The sequence below is a fragment of the Eumetopias jubatus genome, unplaced genomic scaffold (assembly GCF_037043125.1).
Source record: "Eumetopias jubatus isolate StellerSeaLion01/CBP00866 unplaced genomic scaffold, mEumJub1_p1.0 scaffold_8, whole genome shotgun sequence".
NCBI classification, from domain to species: domain Eukaryota; kingdom Metazoa; phylum Chordata; class Mammalia; order Carnivora; family Otariidae; genus Eumetopias; species Eumetopias jubatus.
In genome coordinates, this window is record NW_028274814.1 from 97,576,524 (window position 1) to 97,597,983 (window position 21,460).

Below are 21,460 nucleotides of genomic sequence, written 5' to 3' on the forward strand. Positions count from 1 at the left end.
CAGGACCCTGGGATCATTACCTGAGCCAAAGGCAGACTCAACTGACTGAGCCACCCAGGTGCCCCTATTTCTTTCTTTCTTTCTTTCTTTCTTTCTTTCTTTCTTTCTTTCTTTCTTTCTTTCTTTCTTTCTTTCTTTCTTTCTTTCTTTCTTTCTTTCTTTCTTTCTTTCTCTTTCTTTCTTTCTTTCTTTTTTCTTTCTTTCTTTCTTTCTTTTCTTTCCTTCTTTCTTTCCTTCTTTCTTTCTTTCTTCTTTCTTTTCTCTTTTCTTTCTTTCTTTCTTTCTTTCTTTCTTTCTTTCTTTCTTTCTTTCTTTCTTTCCTTCCTTCCTTTCCTTCCTTCCTTCCTTCCTTTCCTTCTTCTCCTTCCTTCCTTTCTTCTTTCTTTCTTTCTTTCTTTCTTTCTTTCTTTCTTTCTTTCTTTCTTTCTTTCTTTCTTTCTTTCTTTCTTTTCTTCCTTCCTTCCTCTTCCTTCCTTCTTCTTCCTTCCTTTCTTTCTTTCTTTCTTTCTTCTTTCTTTCTTTCTTTCTTTCTTTTAAATATTTTACTTATTTATTGAGAGAGTGCGAGAGCGTGTGCACACAAGGGGTTGGAAGAAGGGCAGGAGGGAGAGAATCTCAAGCAGATTCCTCGTAGAGCTTGGAGCCCGAGGCAGGGCTCAGTATCATGACCTGAGCCCAAACCAAGAGTTGGAGGCTTAACCAACTGAGCCACCCAGGTGCCCCTAAATTTATTTCTTGACACATGTTAAGCATAGCAGAGTCTTAATTATTCTTGCTATTGTTCTTGCTGTTAATTTTCAAGACCCCTGTGAATTGGACACTGGGAGCTCAGTCTGCATCATTCATTGCACATAGCAAGCATAATGTAAATGTATGTGTTTTAAATTATTTTTATTTTATTATTTTTTAACTGACTCACTTTTAAATACCTAGTTTATTTAAAAGGAAACTTTTAAAACAATGATATCCACAAATTCAAAGTTCTTGATGTGTTAGTTACATATTTTTAAAAAAATTTATATAAAAATAAGATACATAACTTCAATAAAGAACATCCCTCTGTGTACACCACTCAGTTCCACACGTGGGATATAGTGGTTTAATTGACATAAAATAGAAAAAGAAGAAAAATACATTTATCTTTTTGATATTCAGTGGGGAACAATCCAAAGTAAAAGCTTTTAAGAATGAACATAATATTGTTAGAATTATGGGTCTGAGGAGGCCTGAGAACAGGATATTTTTCACATAGATACCAGAAATCCCAGAATGGGATTTATAAGCTTAATTGGTTCTTGCCTTTTTAAACCATTCTAACCATTCTGAGGTTTAGGCTGTCCTAATGAGATGAGGTTTTCAAGAATGGAGCCTATACGATGCTGGTGTCAGAGCCAAGGTAGCTCTCCTGTTATAAATTTGCTGGGCTGTCACCATAAGCAAGCCTTGGGTAGCCCTTAACAGAGAACACTGATGACCCCACAGCCTAACTGGGTTAGCGGTACCTGGCAGCTTCGTAGATGATGTTGTGTTCCGTTTATTTTGTCTCCTCCCCTCATAAGCGAATAGAGTATGTAGAGCTTTAGTGTACCTCTTCAAATGACAGTAATTAATATGATTGTTTTCATAATATCACAGAAAACAGCAATATGGAATGAAGGAGGTAGGGGGTGTTGACAGTAGAAAGCCGTGGTGTGAACTGATTCCACCAGGCTAGTGACGGGAGTGAATTAGCTGTGTGTTAACTGAACACATACAGGTGGAAAGGGTGTGTCTTGAGAAAGATACCAGGTAATACGCATAAGCCTCGCTTTCGTTGTAATCTTGTCCCGTGGAATTGAGCTTTCTTATCCTAATTCGGCTTCTGAATTTAAATCCTTAACATTTTTTTTTCACCTTTCTTTTCCATTTTAATGAATGTCTTGTTTCCCTGGAAACCATCGTGCAGGAGTATATTTTAGTAATCAGAAGCACAAACGTGATGGCTATTAACAGTAGATGTCATTCAATTGTCAAGAGTTTTAAAACCTTGATTACTTTGTTTCTAGAACGTCCTTATAAATAATAGGACACCCTGCTTGGGCCCTCAAGTCTTGTCGAGTTGATATTTAGTTGGCTCTTTCTGTCATTTCAGAAAGATCAGGCTTTACCGTGAGGCCGGTGGCTGGATACCTGAGTCCGAGAGACTTTCTGGCGGGACTGGGCCTACAGAGTGTTCCACTGTACTCAGTACGTCCGACATGGCTCAGACCCCCTCTATACTCCAGAACCGTGAGTACCCACATTGCATTCCTAGGCTGGATGGGGACCATCACTCTGTCAAGTGGTCCATGCTCACTTTACTTGGAAAGTTGCTCAGGCCCTCTTTTACCTGCAAAATAATTTCATCTGAGGGCCACCGTGCTCACCTAAAGAAGCCAATGGTCACTGAAAGATCGGATTCGTCAACTGGGGATGTAGGGCCTCCAATAGTCTCACTTCAGTTTGCCTCTCTAACTTTATCCCAACACTGACCCTTTCACTTTGGCCAGGCTGTTGATGATGTTGCTCCTTAAAACATGTAATTTGTATAAAGCCATGCTCCATAGAGACCATTATTAGGTCAATGTTGCGTTGAAAGAAGCAGGGCTCAAAATTCTAATAATAAAGACAATCCTGACATGCCAGGTGCGGCTCTCATCAACTCATTTAATCCTCACAGCGATCCCACCGTGTAGGTTATTATTTTGGGTTTTACTGATGAGGAGATGCAAGCACAAAGGGATAAGTCAGCATCGACACAGTCAGGACTCACGCACCTGTCTAGTGAGGAGGCTTCTCCTCATTAAGGACGTTCATGCACACCCGACAAGGCAATTCTTAGTAACGCTCATGACTGATTCCTTCTCCCTTAGTGTTTTTCATCCCCCCCCCCACCCCAGAAACTCAGAACGTTGTGCTGTGCTCTTCCTGCTGTCTTCATTTCTTGAACACTCCTCCAGTCCTACCCACCACCTCTCGATGTATATGGGGTTTGTGATTCTTCTTTGACTCTGTCGGCTTTCCTTGAGAGAATCTACCTTTGGGGCATTTATCAGTTTTCTCCTGGATAGTGGGTGGCCAAGGTTGGGTAAGCTGTGAATCCTCACGTGTTAATCATTTGGCCTTATCACACATGGACTGTAGAGTCTTCCAGGGTGAAACACTGGCCCGTTTTCTCAAACTTAACTGAATTTTCCAGTGCCTTCGAGACAGACACGAATCCCATCTTCTCTGGGAAACATTCTCTTGCCATCCCCATGCACAATCACTCCTTCCTCAGCATATCTGTCATTTACTTTCCTTATCATCCATCTATTACATGCATTTAGCCTTGCTGGCTTTTAACATTTTAACTTGTGTCTTACATCTTTGCCAAAATTGTCAACTACTTGAATATTTCTTTGTACGTTTTTTTGAAAAAATGAATAAACATTTATGAGGAGATTACTGTGTGCTTGCATGGTCTAGGAACAGGACAAGGTCCCTGCTCTCTGGGGTGAATGAGTGGGGGTGGGGGATAATGGTCAGCATACAAACACATAGGCAATATGGTATCAGATACAAGTGCTATAATGTGCTCAAAGTGCTGGAAAGACAAATAAAGCAGGGTGAGGAGATGACCAGTAATGGTTGGTGCTCTTTTGGATTGAGTCATCAGGGAAACCTCTTGGGAGGTCACATTCAAGCAGAGACCTAAATGCAAATATCTCCTGGTAGAACATTCCCGGTAGAGAGAAAAGAGAAGAGCCAAAGACCCCAAGGCTGGGAGTTGTCACTGGGTCTCTCCCCCCTTGGGCTCCATTTGAATGAGTGTCTACCCCTCATCTTACCCAAATTTGTTACCCACTGTTCTTCAGGATACTGGGGTTATCACTTTGCTTGTGATGCTTACTAGAATCATCTTGTGATTAATGGACTGCCATGATCTTCACTGGGGAGCAGAGAGTCCTTGGAGGCTCAAGCACTTGAGTAGTTGCTGGTGGTGGAAGTAGGCAGGGATTTGAGCTGAGTCTCCACTCCTTCTCTTAGGCAGCTGGAGGCTGGCTTGCTGACCAGGTAGGTCCCAGCAGGGTCACTATATTGCTTTTTTAGCTCCTTTCAGCTTCCCTGAAAGTGTTTTCAGGGTAAACAAAGGTTACTTATAGGACTCAAGACATTTGGAAAAGAAATGCTTCTTATAGTGGAGTGAGTACTCAAAAGAGCATTGTCAGAGTTAGAAAGGCAATCTCTAAATCTAGCCCAGAGGGTTTACAAATGGCCCTGTTTACAAATAGCAGGCACTTTGTTAGCTCCTTTTGAATAACTGGTCCCCCTGAGACCTGTGATAGCGTGCCAATAAGTATGCAGAGAGAGAGGGCAAAGAAATGAGATTTTAGACACAGAAGTCTATAAAATTTTGGGATAACATGTTACATTTTTACCAAAGTACTTTCAGCCAATTCATTCAGCAAACATTTATGTGCAGTGTTAGCAGGGAGGGGCAGTGGATTCAAAGATGAATAAAATATAGCAGCTCTTTCTTAAAGCAGCTCACATTCTGGCAGGGGAGATAGAAACATAAATAATTATGAAAGAGTGTGGTTGGGGTGATGATGAGGGTGTGTACAAAGTGTTAGAGGAGTACAGAGGAGGGAGCAGTTCTAAAAGGCTTTTCAGAGAGGGTATAAACTGAGTGGGGAGGTCTGGAACGGGGAATAGGAAATTGTTTTTGTCCAAGGCAGGGCGGAGAGGGAGGGGAAAGTGTTCAAGTCAAGGAAACAGCAAGTGCAAAGTTGTGGAGGCTCACAAGAGGCATAAATGAGCAAAGCTTGTTACACCAGAGTGGCCAGAGCATAGAGTGTGTGTTAGGGATGGGATGTTTTTCTCAGGTCACAGTGTAAATGATCATTTGTCAAACTAGGACATTTGGGCTAAAATCTGTAGGCAGTAGGGAGCTATCCAAGGTTCTGAAGCATGATCACATAATTGTGTTTGAGAAAGATGATGGGGGTGGGGGCTGGGGAAGTGTAAAGAATGAAGTAGCTGGAAAACCAGCAGGAGCTCCCATTCCAGTGAAGGAGTGTAGTTTATAATTCCTTGAACTAGAAAGGGTCAGTGGGATAGGCCAAGAGGTCATCTCTTCGCAAAACACCATCGTGGTGGAATTAACAATATTTGGTGGCTATAAAGAGGGTGAGGAGAGGGTCCTCAAGGTAACAATAAAGTTTTTAGATTGGGAAGCTGAATGGTTGGTTTTTTCTAGTAATGACTGAGACTATTGGAGCAGGATCAGGCTTGGAGGGAGGTAGGGAGGAAGGAGGGAGAGAAGAGGAGGATTTGGGTTTGGGACATGTTGTCTTTGAGGTGCTCATGGGTGGGGCCTCCCGGAGAAGCGCCTGGTAGTTGGAAATAAGTGTCGGGAGTCCAGAAGTGAATGTAAAGCTCCTGCTATAGATGTGAGTGTTTTCTTCTTCCATGACTCCCATGACTACCCAGACAAGAGGAGGCTTAAGTCAGAGGATGAAAACGTGGGATTCACTAACTTGGGTTTGTTTGTTGTTGTTGTTGTTGTTGTTTTTTTAACAGAATCTTTTTTGGGGGAGTGGGTTTTATGTCATTCATTTGTTTTGTGTGTGTGTGTAAGTAATTTTCATTCATTTTCTAGATTATTATTATTTTATGAGTAGGTAATACACGTACCTGCTTCAGAATTCAAAGCATACGGTGAGCAATAAATTTCTTTTCCTCCTCTGCTCCCCCGACACCCACTTCACCTTCCCAGAGGCCACCACTGCTGCCAGCTTCCCCTGCACCCTTCCAGAAATACACTATGCAGACACAATTCTCTGTAAAGATCCCTTTAATCCAGATGTATGGCAAAGTCCTAAATCCCTTCCCAGCGGCATCGTTGAATACATGGGACCCCATGCTGGGAGTGCTGTTTCCTGCCCAAGCACTTTTCCAAGCATTGTCTTTGTAATGAAATCCCATTTCCTCAATTGAAAACCAAAGAGAGGGCAGATTCTCCAATTTGTGAAGTTCAACTTGGCTCCTGTGTTTGGTGCTTGTGCTCTGCTTCCAAATAGCTGCCTTCAATTGCTGAACTGTTGTCGTGGGGGCAGTGGTAATGAGACAAAGGTGAGCCCTTGAAGATGCTGGTAGAAATGAGAGTGAAAGCAGCAAAAAGACATTATCTGAAAAAAAGAATTTTATTTTCCTTTTTCAGCCTGGGGACAATGTATTTTGATATCCTCGCTTTCAACAAATAATGGGCTTTAAGCGTGTCTTTGGCCTGTTTTTACATTTTACATGTTAAAGACCCTGTATTCTCTAAACTTGGCTGGTTGGTGAGACTTTAATTTAAAAAGTGATGGCAGATTGGATTGGTTCCTCTGGGGAATGTTTTCTGGCCTGGAGGACAGCAGTGAAAGTTATGGAGGATCAATGACTCTTGGTTTTCTTGGTGGAAGGACTTGCTTTTCCCGGTGTTTCTACCTGCCTGGAATGACTCTGGTAAAATCCCCCTAATTCTCTAGGATTAGAGCTGTCACGGCCTTCTCTGTGGAGTTTTTCTAGGCAGAACTGGGTGTTCCTGTAACACATTGCCTTACTCCTATTTTAGCACTTACAGCACTGAATGGCAATTATTTGTTCACATGTCAGTCTCCTTCATAAGACTATGATGATGTCAAAGCCAGTTGACAAAGGCAATGCAGAAGCGAGGAGATCAGACTGAGGTTGCAGTGGATCCCCAAACCTTGCACATAAGGCGAAAACTGAGTCCTCTGTGGGCCGAAGCCATGACCAGCACTGCTACCAGGAGGTGTCAAGTTCAAGGTATTCTCAAAGGCCCAGACCCAACCTGAGATCCGTGGAGTGAGGGAGTACAGGGGAGTAAATGCTGTGGATTTATTTGAAGTCCTGGGCCTGCACACTGTGGTGGTGAGGCCTTTTTCTGAAAGGCTGCGGCCCTGTGTTGGGGAGTGCCCTCCGCTCTCCCCAATAGCTTTACTCTGATTGGAGGGACTTATCTGGACATCTTTCCAGGAATAAGGCATTTTTACACATTCAGTGTCTTCGGGTAAAATCCTGAACCTTTACAGGTGGGATTATAGGCAGCAACTGCGGCTGTGAGCGTACAAGTCACTTGGATCAGAGAGCCCAGTAAGGGACAACCTATTCTGATCCTCTTTTTGTTTTTGGGATAAAGATAGTTGCAGAATAAAGGAGGGATTATGCACTGTGAAGGTGAAGAAGAGGAACAAAAGGAAATGTACAAATTGTCCCCACCTCCCCCTTACTCAAAGGAGAGAAAAAGAGCGAGAGGGAAGGAGGGAAAGAACCAGAGAGGGAGAGAGAGAAAGAGGGAAAGAAACTGTACTTTACATGGTGCTAAAGAAGTATATTTTCCCCCCTTTGGGTAACTAACCCTAAATATTGTCCCATTTAAAAGGCAGGGAAGCTCATGACCCTAGCTTTAACAGGAATGTCAGTCTGTGACATGTTCTAAATTGTATTTGAACTAATATTCAAAATATTGCATTAAGAAGTTCTATGAGATTGGCAACTTCTGCCAAGCACTGGTGCAGGTCCCCCAGGGGCGGCCATGTGGATGGGAGTGTCATCCATGTCTGGCATGAGTGGCTGCCCCTTCCCCAAGGAGGAGAGTGGACCAGAGAGGTAGCAACATCTCTGGATTTATCTCTCGAAGCTTCTTGCTGAAGTGGTGGTGATTCAACTTAGGAGGCGTACTGGGGAGATAAGCAAGTCGTAGGAAGGGGCCTGTCCCTCTCTCTCTGGTTTGGTCTCTGACATCAGGCTTCTGGTTTCCAGAAGGTGCCTTGGATTTTCAGATGTGGTATATATTCCACTCTCCCTAGTTCTGCTTTAAGTCCTTTGCCTTTTCTTCCCTGGGCACTTCCTTTGAGGGGATTTGTGGTCTCTATTCTTCATAGTTCCCAAAGACTTCTTGAATGTGTTTTGTGCAAGGTGGAGGCTGAGCACCTGCTAACTGAATTTGCCTACATGTACTCATGTATATGATTTTCAGTGACCTCTATACCCAATGCCCAGTGGTATCTTAGAAATGCAGAGCCCTTTAATGAGAAATATAGTTCAAGACCTGGGGCCAAATTTTATGCTTTCCTCCAGAAGCTGTGTGGATTGACTGAAATCTCAGGAATGAAGAGGGGTAGGGCAAGCAGACCCTATCTTCTAAGGCCTTAATCCTATATAATTTTCCTATATAATCTGGTCTTGTTCTTCTCAATATAAGCCAAATCTACTGTGATCTAGATTTCTGGATGGAGGTGACCAGATGCCTCATGGTTCTGCACTGGGAGTCCTTTGAAACTTAAACATTGCCCAGAGCCGTGGTGAAATACACATCCATAGCATAAGCTCTACCCCTTGTCTATTGCTCAGGGAGAAGCAACCAGGAATTTTAAATATAAACCTACATTCTTCGACATCAATTTTTTTGAGGTCAAGCCAGTACAATATCTCTCTTTCCAGAAGAACTCTTGCCAAAGTAATAATGCAATTCTGCACCAGGAATCACTTTAAACAATGTTTTAGTGAAAATATTTAAAAATATTCATTCTACTTTATTTTCAGATGTTGGGCTTAACATACTAGTAACAAAAATATACTTGGCACAACATATTATAAGCTTCTTCATTCAGGGAGTCCCTGATTCAGAACTGCATTGGGATGATCAATTATTCAGCACAGAGTGATGTGGGTATATCTTCTTCTGCTCTTTCCTGGTATGTCACTTTTCAAATCAAAGGGCAAACTTCCACCCTTAGGAAATAATTCATGACACTATTGACTAATATTGCAGTTTCTATTGCCATAATACCACTGAATTCATTTGCATTAAGGAAATTCTTTCTTGTCCCAGTTGAACATTTTAGAGGCAATTAATGTTATCTTTAAATATAACTGTTTTAAAGTTTAAAAAAAGCTTTGCAGTCAGGTGATTTTTCTTATAATTGCTGCTGTGTTTCAATTTTACAAGAAAAATAAAAGTGAATTATTTCTGACAGTATTTTTCACATGTTTCTAAGTCAATGAATTTTATGCTTAGCCCTTGTTTATTAGAACAGAACCCTCTCAAAAACTGGCAGAAGATGTCATTTATTTTCTTTTCTTGTGGCTCAGACATTAATCCTCATTTGTTAAGTAATAATAGCAGCAGGTAAAGACGTAGGTTTTGAAAAAATTTGAGAAAATTTGGCTGCCCTTCCCTTGATCTAACAGATGTCTCTCACTAGGTCTGTAATGAGAGGAAAAAGAGGATCTTTCCATTCTCAATTATCCCTCCTTGCTGCCGTGTGAGGGATTCTGGGCATGTGAACTTGTCTGACGTTAAGCCCTGACCGTCTCGGGTGTTTTTAATATCGTGGAAGGCCAGTCTGGGCAAGGTCTTACTGCGGCGTGGAAGGCCAGTCTGGGCAAGGTCTTACTGCGGTGCTGGGAAGAATGAACCAGAACTTTAGAGAGTTTAACCTTATTCCTATGAGCTCTGTTTAGCTTAAACTTGCTCTTTCCCAGAGGACACTGGAGCGCAGCCCTGAGCTCCCTGCCTGGCTTCCTCTGTGGCTCTATTATCATCGCTGCCTTTCAGGATTGCGGAGAAGCATCACCACTAGCGATTCTCAGAAAATGGCATGTTCTCAGAAGGCCGATCCCATCTGGCTTCCTTTTCTTGCACTTCAACCCAGAGCTCACACCCCCCAGCCTAGCAGCCATCTCTCCCCTCAGGAGAAGTTTGGTTTGGGCTCTACCCGGGCCAGTTAAGACATTAGATAGAGGCCCTAGGACCTGAAAGTATTGTCATCCCTTCTAGACTAACAGATCATTTCAACAACAGTATCGGTAGCAACAGAAGCAACAACAGTATTTTTCACTATTAACAACAAGTATGTATTTATTGACTATTATGGACGAGGCACTATTTTCAGTGTTGGATGTGGCTTGAACTCATTTAATACAACAGCCCTCTGAGGGGTTGTTGCTGTTATTATTCTGAGTTTATGGATGAGGAAACTGAGGCCCAGAAAGGTTAAGCAACTTGCCCAAGGTCACACAGCTGGTGGTAAGGGAGGAAGTCAGGATTTGAACTCAAGTAGTGGTGTCAGTGACTGTGAGATTAGCCACTATTCTATGTTAAAAGGTACCATTAAACAGGAAAATTCAAAACCCATTGTGTGAGAAGTTGAATAGCTTCTTTCTTGGTTTTTCTAATTTACAAACGTTAAGTAAGAGAGTCAACAGTAACACCCTTCCTTTAATTTGGTGGCCCCGCTTTGCCAGAAGACTAAGCAGTGTCTGTGTCCATTGGATGGTCTAGAGCTATGCAGGTTCCAGCTAGTCTTTGGGCTGCGCTACCAGTCTTTGTTAGAAACCCACCCTCTCCTTTAATCTTCACAGAGCCAGAGCCTGCCCTATTTATCAAGAGGAGGCATCTCCTCTTTCACTGGGAAAAAGAAGATAGCTCCTCTCTACAGGGTAGAAATGCAGATAGGAGGCTGCTATGTCCACGTCCTTAGGCAGAAGGACCCATGGGCTGCTTGCCCGAAATCCAGGCCCTGCTATCAGCTCTCAGCGTGACTGTCGGCAAGCCACTTAACCTCTCTGTGTGATGGATAATGAAATAATGCTTTGATCTTTGCAGAGAGAAAAAAAAAAAAACTTTACATAAATACCAAATAGGTCCACTCTTTCTTGATACCTCTTAAATTCATGAGGAGGCTGATGGGCCTCATAAAATTCTGGCCTAGTTACAAGGCCACGTATGTTCCTAGACTGGGACTCCCAAGTTTTCAATCATAAAATTTTGTCTAGTTTTGTGAGGTGCCTAAAAGCAAAAATAACCCCTAAGACTTTTTACGGGGCCTTTTGTCTCAAGAGCTCCAAGCACTCTAACAATAGATATTCTATGAAAAAAAAAAAAAAAAAAGCACTATACATTTTTTAAAACCTGTGCATTTTGATATCTAAGTGCCTGCTGGAGCTGTTTCTGTTCTTTTAGGCTGTTATCCACAGTGACTTGGGGTAAAGCTTTCATATATATACATATATATATATATGCTGGGCAGAGAATTACATCTATTGACAGGTACAGAAGCCACCACCAAAGAGGAGGAAAGAGGGATCTGACCTCTCTCACACGTGTTCTGTTGGCCTGGAAACATTCCACTCATTTTTATGAGGTAGGCAGGACTGTCACCATTTAACAGGTGGCAAATCCATAGTTCAAGGAAGTCAGGTAATTTCCCTATGGTCCCACAACTAGGAAATAGCAAAACCAAAGACCTAGTCCAATGCCCCGATGCTACACCGGAAATTAGGAAAACTGTACTTGGGATGCACTTGGATTTACCTCTTTATGGAGCCATAGAGTCCCATCATCCCTGCTTTGTTTGGTTGAGTTAAAAACGACAGTTAAATTGAGCATCTATTATGTGCCAGGCACCCAAAGACGAACATGGCATGACATCTGTCTGGGAGGAGATTACTAGTTCTTGTTTAAGGGATAAAATATCTCCCCAAAAGGCAACCTTACTGAAGTACGATAGATGTTGGTGTAAGTATAATTTAATTTAATATGATGAATAATACATAACTTGTTGGGAATTGATGTTTTCAATGTGTTATTTTACTACATTGTTTAAGAACTCCATGAGATAGGGACTCACGTAATCTCTATTCCAAAGATGAGAAAAAATACATCTGTGCTGTCCAATATGGTAGAGATGTGGCTATTTAAATTTATTAATTAAAGTCAAATTCACTATAAATTTAGTTTCTCAGTAGTGCTAGCCGCATTTCCAGTGTCCAGTAGCCACCTGTGCCAAGTGGCTACCAGACTGGACAATGCAGATATAGACTATTTCCATTGATGAAGAAAGTCCTATTGCACAGAACTGCTCTGAGTCATTTGCCTCTGCAGGAATGTGGGAAATGGACTTGGATCTGACTTCAGAGTGTAGACCTTTAACCATTCTGTTATAATGCATCCTTAATCTTTACTGAAATTTGGGGAGGCAGCAGGGAAAGAATTAAAAATCTCTTATTTATTCCAGAAATAAGAAATATTTGAGATGATAGGGGACCTAGAAACCTAGCAACAGTTTCCCTTGCAGCCCTTTTATGGGACTTGTAAGAACTGGAAACTATGTCTCTCCCTGGACCAGGGAAGTTAGTACTTGCTGTTTGCCCTTTTATGGCACCATAAGGTGACTTTGCTAAGAGTTATTCTAGGATTATGTCTTATTTACTTTTAAGCGTCAGTTCTTAACATAGTGCTTGGTACAAAATAGGCATACCATAAACGCTTCTTGAACGAAATTTCAAAAAAGAACTATAATATCTTCTGTCAGTCTCCAAAGAATTGTAGTGAAGGAAAGTAACATTGGTGGCCTTCCTTAGGATTCCTAGGGGGAAAAAAGTAAAGAAGATTTCCTCCAGGGTGATATCCGAGTGCTCGGCTTCATAGGAAGAGGGCCACATATCTATTTATCTGCACGGCGATAGGGATAGAAGAGGGAGTGATCATAAGGGCTGCCTGAAATTTTATCTGGGCCAGATTTTACAGTATGCTATTTTAAATCTAAACCAAAAGAACTCTGTATATGGCTCCAAGGCAAGTGCTGAAGAAAAATTGCCTCGATACCAAATTAATTCCCGTTATCATCTCCTTGGTGCAGTGAAAACAAACTAAGTCACCCCCTTTTCCATGCGTCCTGGAGTGTTATCCCAGATTACTTGCACTCGCCTGCCAAATGTTGTGTGAAAGCTGAACAAAATACCCGATTTCGTCTCCCAGCTCATCCTCCTGCTGCTTTTCACCAGCGCGAACACCCCACCCCTCCCTCTCATCTTGCTTTCCTTCTCTTCATGATTTAGCTACTGTGTTGGCTTCTGTGTCATTTAGAACAAACAAAACCTATAGAAATATGATTTAAAAGACAGATGCACTGATTTGGGATGGGAAGCCAATGTTGGATGCTGGCTCACTGCTTCTTAAAGGCTTTAATTTACAGCAGAAATGAAAAGGAGTTGTTCAACACGTAGCGTGAGGAGTCAGCTTTGAAAACTGATAAGAGGAGAAAAATGCCAGGCGCATTTTGGATGTGAACTTAACAACCAGGACCCTTATTTCCCCTCGGCAATATGATCGTGACTTTCTTAGAATGATCTAAGAATTCCCCAGAGGCATTTTGCCCAGGCCCTTTTGTGGGCCCATTTCGGCAGGCTTTAAAATCCTCCTAACATGGCTTATCAGAGAAGATGCCAATTTAGAGCAGCAAAAGTTTAGAGTCTGCGATCAGCTCTAGCTTTTCTTTTTCTTTCTTTCTTTCTTTCTTTTTCTTTCTTTCTTTCTTTCTTTCTTTCTTTCTTTCTTTCTTTCTTTCTTTCTTCTTTCTTTCTTTCTTTCTTTTTTTTAAAAGGAGACATGATGTTTTACAGCGTTAACAGTTTTGAAAGGTCCTACATTTCCAGTGAACAGAGCGCTTTTGTGAAAAGCTTCTGAAAGCATTATTCAGGCGAAAATGCATCAAAGGGATGCGAGTTAAAAAGAGAAAAGTTTGTCGATGTGGAGATTGGAGGCAGCATGTGCTGACAGGTGCAATTATAGCCAAATAATTGAATCTTTTAAGAGAGATCTGGTGTGATAAGGCAACAGTTGTGGACTCACCTCGGAAACCTGTTCATAATTAGATACTCAGGGGTCCCGGCTGTGGATGACACAACCGACAGAGGGATCATGAACTACTTTATATGCCGGCCATAATAACCATTGCACTTTGTAAAATAGGGTGAAACCATGTGATTTCAGCCCAACAGAACCTGATTGATACAAAGGTTGGAGAAAAGACTCAGCCTTTTTCCTTCAGATTCCCAATAGTCTGGAGCCTCTTTCAGGCTCTGAGTCAGCTTCTAAATCCTTCGGTGTCATAGAAACTAAAGAAACTTTTCGAAGTTAAGTAATTTTAAACATCTTTAGTAACATTGAACATCTTTTATCGCTGTTTGGTTGAAGGGTTTCCAGGCACTTCGGTTTCCTTTGTCTACACCCCATGTCTAAGCCAAAGACACTGGGATGGAGTTTATTTCTGAGAACGTTGCACCAGTCATAAAAGATGATAACCTTGTTTCTGGTCTTGAAATATAGGTGCTTAAAGCTTTGGCTCAGTGAGAAGTGGGCTTACTGTCCATACTGCACACACACACTTGCTTAGGAATCAGAGTGGCAGTTCTTCCTCAGGGTCTCTGTGGGGATGCAGGGACACAGAGCTGAGAAGACGGTGAGATGCAGCACTCATTTCTGCTTATAACAGGGTGTAGGGCATCCCTCACGTTCCATCGGTAATTCTGTTAGACATCTTACTTCAGGCTTTCATTCTTTTTTTTTTTTTTTTTTTAGATTTGCCTATTTATTTTAGAGAGAGAGAGCATGAGTGGGAATGGGGGAAGCGGTAGAGAAAGAGAGAGGAGAGAGAGAATCTCAAGTAAACTCCCTGCTGAGTGTGGAGCCAGACATGGGGCTTGATCTCACAACCCCAAGATCAAGATGTGAGCTGACATCAAGAGTCAGAAGCTTAACTGAGTGAGCCACCCAGGCACCCCCAGACTTTCATTCTTAATGAAACAGTATATTCTGCCATGTGGTATGATTTCATCCTTTCAAATTTATTTCTTTTATCCTCTTCTATGAATAGTTGGATTACTTTGTCATTGGAATGTTATTAAAGGTTCTTAAGTTGGCTGTGAGTTATCAGATAATGACGCCTTAACTTAAAATCTAGGTGATAGCTCCTTTTTTTATTACAGAGAATTGACTCCTTAATGTCTTTGGATCTTAGTATTTTCCTTCTTTTTTCCTTTTTAGCTGCCACCTCTTCACTTTTCCTTCCACCTGTATGTTTTTGAATTCCATTAGTACCTAGGTAGATAGAAGACTGTCTTCAGCAGCAGCCTTCTTCAAGGATTTAATAAGCTCAAAAGCAAATCCCGTATTGCACCCTGAATCAACTGTCATGGTAGCCCTGACCTGTCTCGTTCTCACATGATGAAGCACTTAGCACATGGCCTGGCTCATAGCAAGCATTCGATAATGTGTTGGTCACAATACTCGTTATTTTAGTTTCCACTTACCTATTTTATTTACGCTGCCTTCAGTTTTCCCCAAAGCTTGACATCTGGTCTAATTTTGGAATTATCGTTGTCATATATTCTGCCTGGATAGGTAGGGGTGCTTTAGTATTTGTATTATAGGCTACAATGGAGGTATTCAGATTTATCCATGGTGGGCCACTTGATCCTAATCCCAACATCAGTGCAGACTGTATGATCTTTTAAAAAACTGGTCACAGGAGTGCATCGATAGGGTCTACTCCCAGCATAGGGGTATTAGATGCTTTAACTGAATCAAATGCATGCAGAGGAGTAATTAGCTACCTAGTGAACTTTCTATCACCACCTTTCATTATGCCCCAGTATTCTGATGTAATTTCAGTGGAATTAAATTTAGGCAGCTCAAAATTACAAAATCACGTTCGACCTTTGTTTCAATTCCTTGCTGCTTGAAGCCTGCTAGGAGGGCTCCTAGCATCATCTGTTATGACAGTGGGTCTCCACCTTGGCTGTGTCTTATTAGCACCCTCGGAGCTCTTGAAACAATATAGATGCTCTGGTCTATCCCAGAGAGTTGGATTGAAATGGTTTTACATAAGACCTGGTCATTGGTATTTTTAGAAAGGCTTCTCAAGTAATTTAGAGGATTCAGCCCACTGAGTGGCAGGAAAAGAGACTTGCAACATACTGACTACATTTTCACTCCTGCTAACCAGCTTGGATAAACTGTCTCTCTACCATGTAAGCGGTGGCCCCTGACCTATCCCTTCCTACTTATTCCACATCTGTTAGATAAAACAACAGAGCAGGAAGAGTACAGGTTCAAGTCGGAAGAATTTGATTTCAAATCTTGTCTGTCTCTTATTAAGAGTGTGACCTTGGAAAGATGCTTAAATTTACTGCATTATAGTTTCCCCATCTATTAAGATTATTTATTTATTTATTTATTTGAGAGAGAGAGAGAATGAGAGATAGAGAGCACGAGAGGGAAGAGGGTCAGAGGGAGAAGCAGACTTCCCGCTGAGCAGGGAGCCCGATGCGGGACTCGATCCCGGGACTCCAGGATCATGACCTGAGCCAAAGGCAGTCGCTTAACCAACTGAGCCACCCGGGTGCCCTAGTTTCCCCATCTATCAAATGGGAATCATAAGGCTTCTTTGTAAGTGAAGATAAATTACTGATATGATATGGGAACATTTAGTATAGTACCCAGCACATAATAGGAGCTCAGAATATGTTCGCGTTCTTTCTTTTTTCCCTTCTGTCTTTGATGTCTTTATAGGTAAAATGAAGGACTCATATAATATTTAAATTCTCCTTGTGCCCTAAAATCCAATGAGTCTGATTCTCTGCCTTAAGTAATATGGTTGGAGAGTAACAACCATGTATTCTTTTCCACACATTCAGTTATGTGTAAAAAGAAAGCTATCGGCACACAGTTGACAGGGAATAAATTGGGAATTTCTTTTAGTATCCTGTCTCCATATTCTCATTCGGTTGCCTTTTCAACCTGATGTACCTGTGAAGTGGCTGGCCAAGGCTGGGGATGTAGTTTGAGTTGTGGGAACAAGATTTTTTGATTGAGTAGTGCTATCTGTTTTATGTGGGCATCAATCTTGTGCCTTTAACCACCATCGACTTGCTTCAAATGCATAACCACCCAATGTACTTTGTACTTTTAATCACAGTGGCAGCACCTGGCATTTATATTCTAGCATCTATTTGAAGTGATACACTTGAGAGGAGCCCAGGTGAAGTTAGGAAACATCTTTCAAATACTACCTGGCTAATTCCTTTTTGCCAGGAGAATAAAATTTTGCAGCTTCTTGATCCATTCCTAGAGAACTATAGGGGGATTCATTTGACTATAGCTTGGGATCAGGGAACACTTTGTGATTCATGGCAATGGCTCAGGAAGGCATCTGCCTTGCTTCCCTGTGACATGTATCTGCCTTTGCCTGATCATTTGGCTCCAAACGGAAGCTCAGGCAAATGAGAGCAGATCTAAGCTTCTGTTATTTTCTAGTTCAGGCGAACCAAAGCAGAGGACTGGGAAGGTTCTCCACTGGGCAGGTTCAAGGGAGTTGCTTGTGTTATAGGCAGATAACTCGTTGATGGGAAAAGCCACTTTTAGGATGACAATATGATCCTCTGCTGTGTCCTCATGTCTGCGAAGTGTAACATGGCAGTCTGTGCAACTTAAGGGTTAAAAGCAACAGTGTAGAAGTCACCATAAGCTGGATTCAAATTTTGGCTTTATCACCATGGCAAACTTTTTCTGTAGAGGGCCAGCTAGTAAATATTTTAGGCTCTGCGGGCCATATGGTCTTAGTCACAACTACTCAGCTCTGCAGTTTTAGTTAAAAAGAGCCATAGACAATACATAAATGAATGAGCTATGGCTGTGTTCCAATTAACTTTATTTATAAATGGGTGGTGGGCCAGATTTGTCCTGCGACGGTAGATTGCCCACCCCTGCTCTATCGGATTTTGTACTGTTAAGCTACTTTAATTCTCTAAGTTTCTCTTGAGGATTAAAAGGGATAGTGAATGTAATAAAACACCTACCATGTCGTTAGCATATGGTAAGCGCTTGAAAATAGTCATTGCTATTATTTATTACAAATATTGGATATCATATAATTGAAGATGCCATGAATTGTAAGGTGCATCTGGATTTCAGAGATGTTGAAAGGTGATTAAAAAAAAGTCTTAGACTTGATGAAATTTGGTCACAGCAATTAATTATAATACCAAGGTTATATTTATGATTTTAAATCTTGTTCTACCAGTGATAGTTTAAAGCCTTTCATATAATATTTTTTTACAATGTTTTTCTTGGCAGAGACACATGCCATGAACTCCTGGGACACGTTCCACTACTTGCGGATCCTAAGTTTGCTCAGTTTTCACAAGAAATAGGCCTGGCATCTCTGGGAGCATCAGATGAAGATGTACAGAAACTAGCCACCGTGAGTTCATTTTCAATTTAAAACACTGTCCTATTTATATCCATTTGTAAGGTAAAGTAAGCTTTAGAGTTATTGACTATGAATTATAAGGCAAGTATTCTGGAGAGGGCATGGTGACTTCACTATTTCCCATGTTGTGTTCCTTTGAAACACAATGTGTTCTTAGCTTATTAACTATTAAAATATTTGTATTTTATCCTTCTTGTGCAAGGAGTGCCTAGATAGTAAATATATATATATATTTTAGGATTTTATTTATTCATTTGTCAGAGAGAGAGAGCGAGCACAGGCAGGGGGAGTGGCAGGCAGAGGGAGAAGCAGGCTTCTTGCTGAGCAAGGAGCCCAGTGGAGGACTTGAACCCAGGACCCTGGGATCATGACCTGAGCCAAAGGCAGACACTTAACTGACTGAGCCACCTAGGTGTCCCTAGATAGTAAAATTTTAGGCTTGCAGGTCATAAGGTCTCTGTCACAACTACTCAGTTCAGTCACCATGGGGCAAAAGCAGCCATGGACAACATGAAAATGAATATGAGTGTGGCTGTGTTCCAATAAAACTTTATTTATTAAAGCCGGCAGTGGGCCAGATTTGGCTTGTGTGCTGAAATTCGTTGACTCTTGTCAACGAAAATAAACACTAAACTAGTGTTTATTTTCTAGAGACATTAGGAATAGTAATATATGCATTTATGGAAAAGTAGGGTTTGTGCTTGAGATTATTTCTGATTAGTCAGTATGGATGTGGTCAGACACAATTTGATTCAGCAGTAAGAAGCTGAAGATAAGCAATTATTGTAAGTACAAAACCAGAAGATTTGATGACTACTATGTTCTCAACAAGGTTTTTCTCAAAACAAGCAATATGAGAGGAAAAGTGTCATGTTGGTGGCTTCTTTAAAATGCTCAAAGCCAAATCTAGCAAACTCATCTTCCTTACCTTAACCCCATTTCAAAGAGCCCAGGGTGAGAAAGAGCAGCTTTAGCCAACTCATTACAGGGGCAGTCCATCTGCCTAATGAACAAAGCTTCTAGAATCTTCTAGAATCTTAAGTTGTATGTATTTGACACAGATGCTCATTGATGGCATATTAGGCATGCAGGGATATTCTTCTCTCCCACAAAAAATAGGTGTTCTTTCTTTTTTGATTTTTAAAGATTTTATTTATTTATATGAAAGAAAGAGAGAGAGAGCATGCATGTGAGGGGGAGGGGCAGAAGCAGATTCCCCGCTGAGAAGGGAGCCCAACGTGGGGCTCGATCCTAGGACCCTGAGATTATGACCTGAGCCAAAGTCAGATGCTTAACCAACTGAGCCACCCAGGCACCCCTGTTCTAGATTTCTTTCTTTCTTTTTTTTTTAAAGATTTTATTTATTTGACACAGAGAGACATAGCAAGAGAGGGAACACAAGTGGGGGGAGCGGGAGAGGGAGAAGCAGGCCTCCCGTGGAGCAGGGAGCCCAATGCGGGGCTCGATCCCAGGATGCCGGGATCGTGACCTGAGCCAAAGGTAGACGCTTAACGACTGAGCCACCCAGGCGCCCCTGTTCTAGATTTCTTAAGACACATAAGCCCTTTTCAGTTTATCTTTCCTAGTTTTCACAGAGATATAAGACATGAGAAAATATTTTTCTAATACAAGAGAAAGAGCAGTGCAAAAGCCGTGCTGTTAGTGTCGGCATAAAGATGAATAGTTAGTGGGGTTAGTGGGGGCTCCGGGGAGCTCAGGAAAGCCTACAGCAGAAGGCAGATCCTCAGTTCTCACTCACAGCTGTCAGACCAGAGTGCAGGCCTTTGTGTTGCCAGATCTGCACATTTTTGAGAGAGAGACTGGAAATCTAGATTTCTAAATGAATTTAAATGATTTTGAAATTTTGGCTCATAAAAAACATGATGAGCTTAGGAAAATATATTTGTAGACTGAATTAGGATCTTGACTTCCAATTTGCAACCTCTGCCCGAGGGATTGTGTCTCATATATATTGGCTATCTATTACTGTATAATAAATAACTCCAAAACTTAGTGGCTGGAAACAGCAAACATTTATTATCTCATAGTTTCTGTGTTTGGGAATTTAAAAGAAACTTACCTGAATGGTTCTGGCTCACGGACTCATCCTGTGGTTGCTGTCAAAATGTGAGCTGGTGGGGGTGCCTGGGTGGCCCAGTTGGTTAAGCATTTGCCTTTGGCTCAGGTCATGATCCCAGGGTCCTGGGATTGAGCCCCGCATTGAGCCCCGCATCAAGCCCTGCATCGGGCTCCTTGCTCAGTAGGGAGCCTGCTTCTCCCTCTGCCTGCCACTCCCCCTGCTTGTGCTTGCTTTCTCCCTCTCTCTCTGTGTGTGTCAAGTAAATAAATAAAATCTTAAAAAAAAAAAAGTTGTGGGCTGGGTCTGCAGTTGTCTGAAGATTTAGGAATCTTCTGCTAAGACAGTTCACTCATGTGGCTATTGGCAAATCACTTCCTCTAGAGCAAGTAATGAGGAGGTTGGAGGGGGGAGGAGAAAGAAAGAGTTCGAGGGTAGGAAGTTGTAATGACTTTTGCGATGTGATCACATGTTGTTCATGTCAGCCATATTGTGTTCATTAGAAGGGACTCACTCCAGCCCATACTCAAGGGGAGGGAATTTAGTCTCCACCTTTTGAAGAAAGGAGTGTCAGAGTATTTGTAGACATATTTTAAAACCAGCACACCACTGAGTTCTGTTATTTAATTCTCAAACCTTGGCTCTGTCTTTAATCTCCACATTTTAGAACTTTTTCTGTGCCTTGCAACTTTCCCTTGCAACTTTCTGGGTTCAGTCTTTGACCCCCCTACAGCTTGTACTCTTCACCAGGGATGCACATCTTGCTTACTTATCTGACTCTGAACAGTCACAAACTGGGGTTCAACTCTGCCAGGTTCTGTGTGTGTTTGTGTGTGTCCAAAGAGGAGGAGAAGGAATAAGGTAGGACTTCATGGCTATGAGTGTAGGCGGGTCCTAGCAAGTGATCTTATTCGTTTCTTAAAAGCAGTAACAAGAAAGTAATTTTATTGGCCCTTATTTTTATACTCCATCAAATGATAATTAATTAAGTCCATCATTCAAACTAACATTCACCAAGAATATAACATGGTCCTCACATTTGGGAAATTTATAGCCTCTATAGGTAAAACTAAGATTTTTCACAGGAGAGAAAGTTTGTGTGGAATCTTGAAAGACGACAAAGTCAGCCAAGTTGCAAAGGGAGGAAGGGGGACTGGAGAGACAGTTTCAGCCAGAATAAGAAATCTCTCTGGTTTGGGGGTCCAGCAGTGAATGCCTGTTCACCACTTTACAGGGCCATGCTGAAAAGGAGGATTGC

The 21,460-nt window shown here is 41.7% G+C and overlaps 1 protein-coding gene across 1 annotated transcript in view; it reads left to right on the plus strand.

The window, feature by feature from the left end:
- TPH2 (tryptophan hydroxylase 2) overlaps positions 1-21,460 on the plus strand; it is an 88,813-nt gene that overhangs the window by 33,644 nt on the left and 33,709 nt on the right. Inside the window, 3 exon segments of the mRNA XM_088025641.1 lie at positions 2,132-2,199; positions 2,201-2,268; positions 17,990-18,116. Of these exon segments, the coding sequence (XP_087881767.1) occupies positions 2,132-2,199; positions 2,201-2,268; positions 17,990-18,116 (263 nt within the window).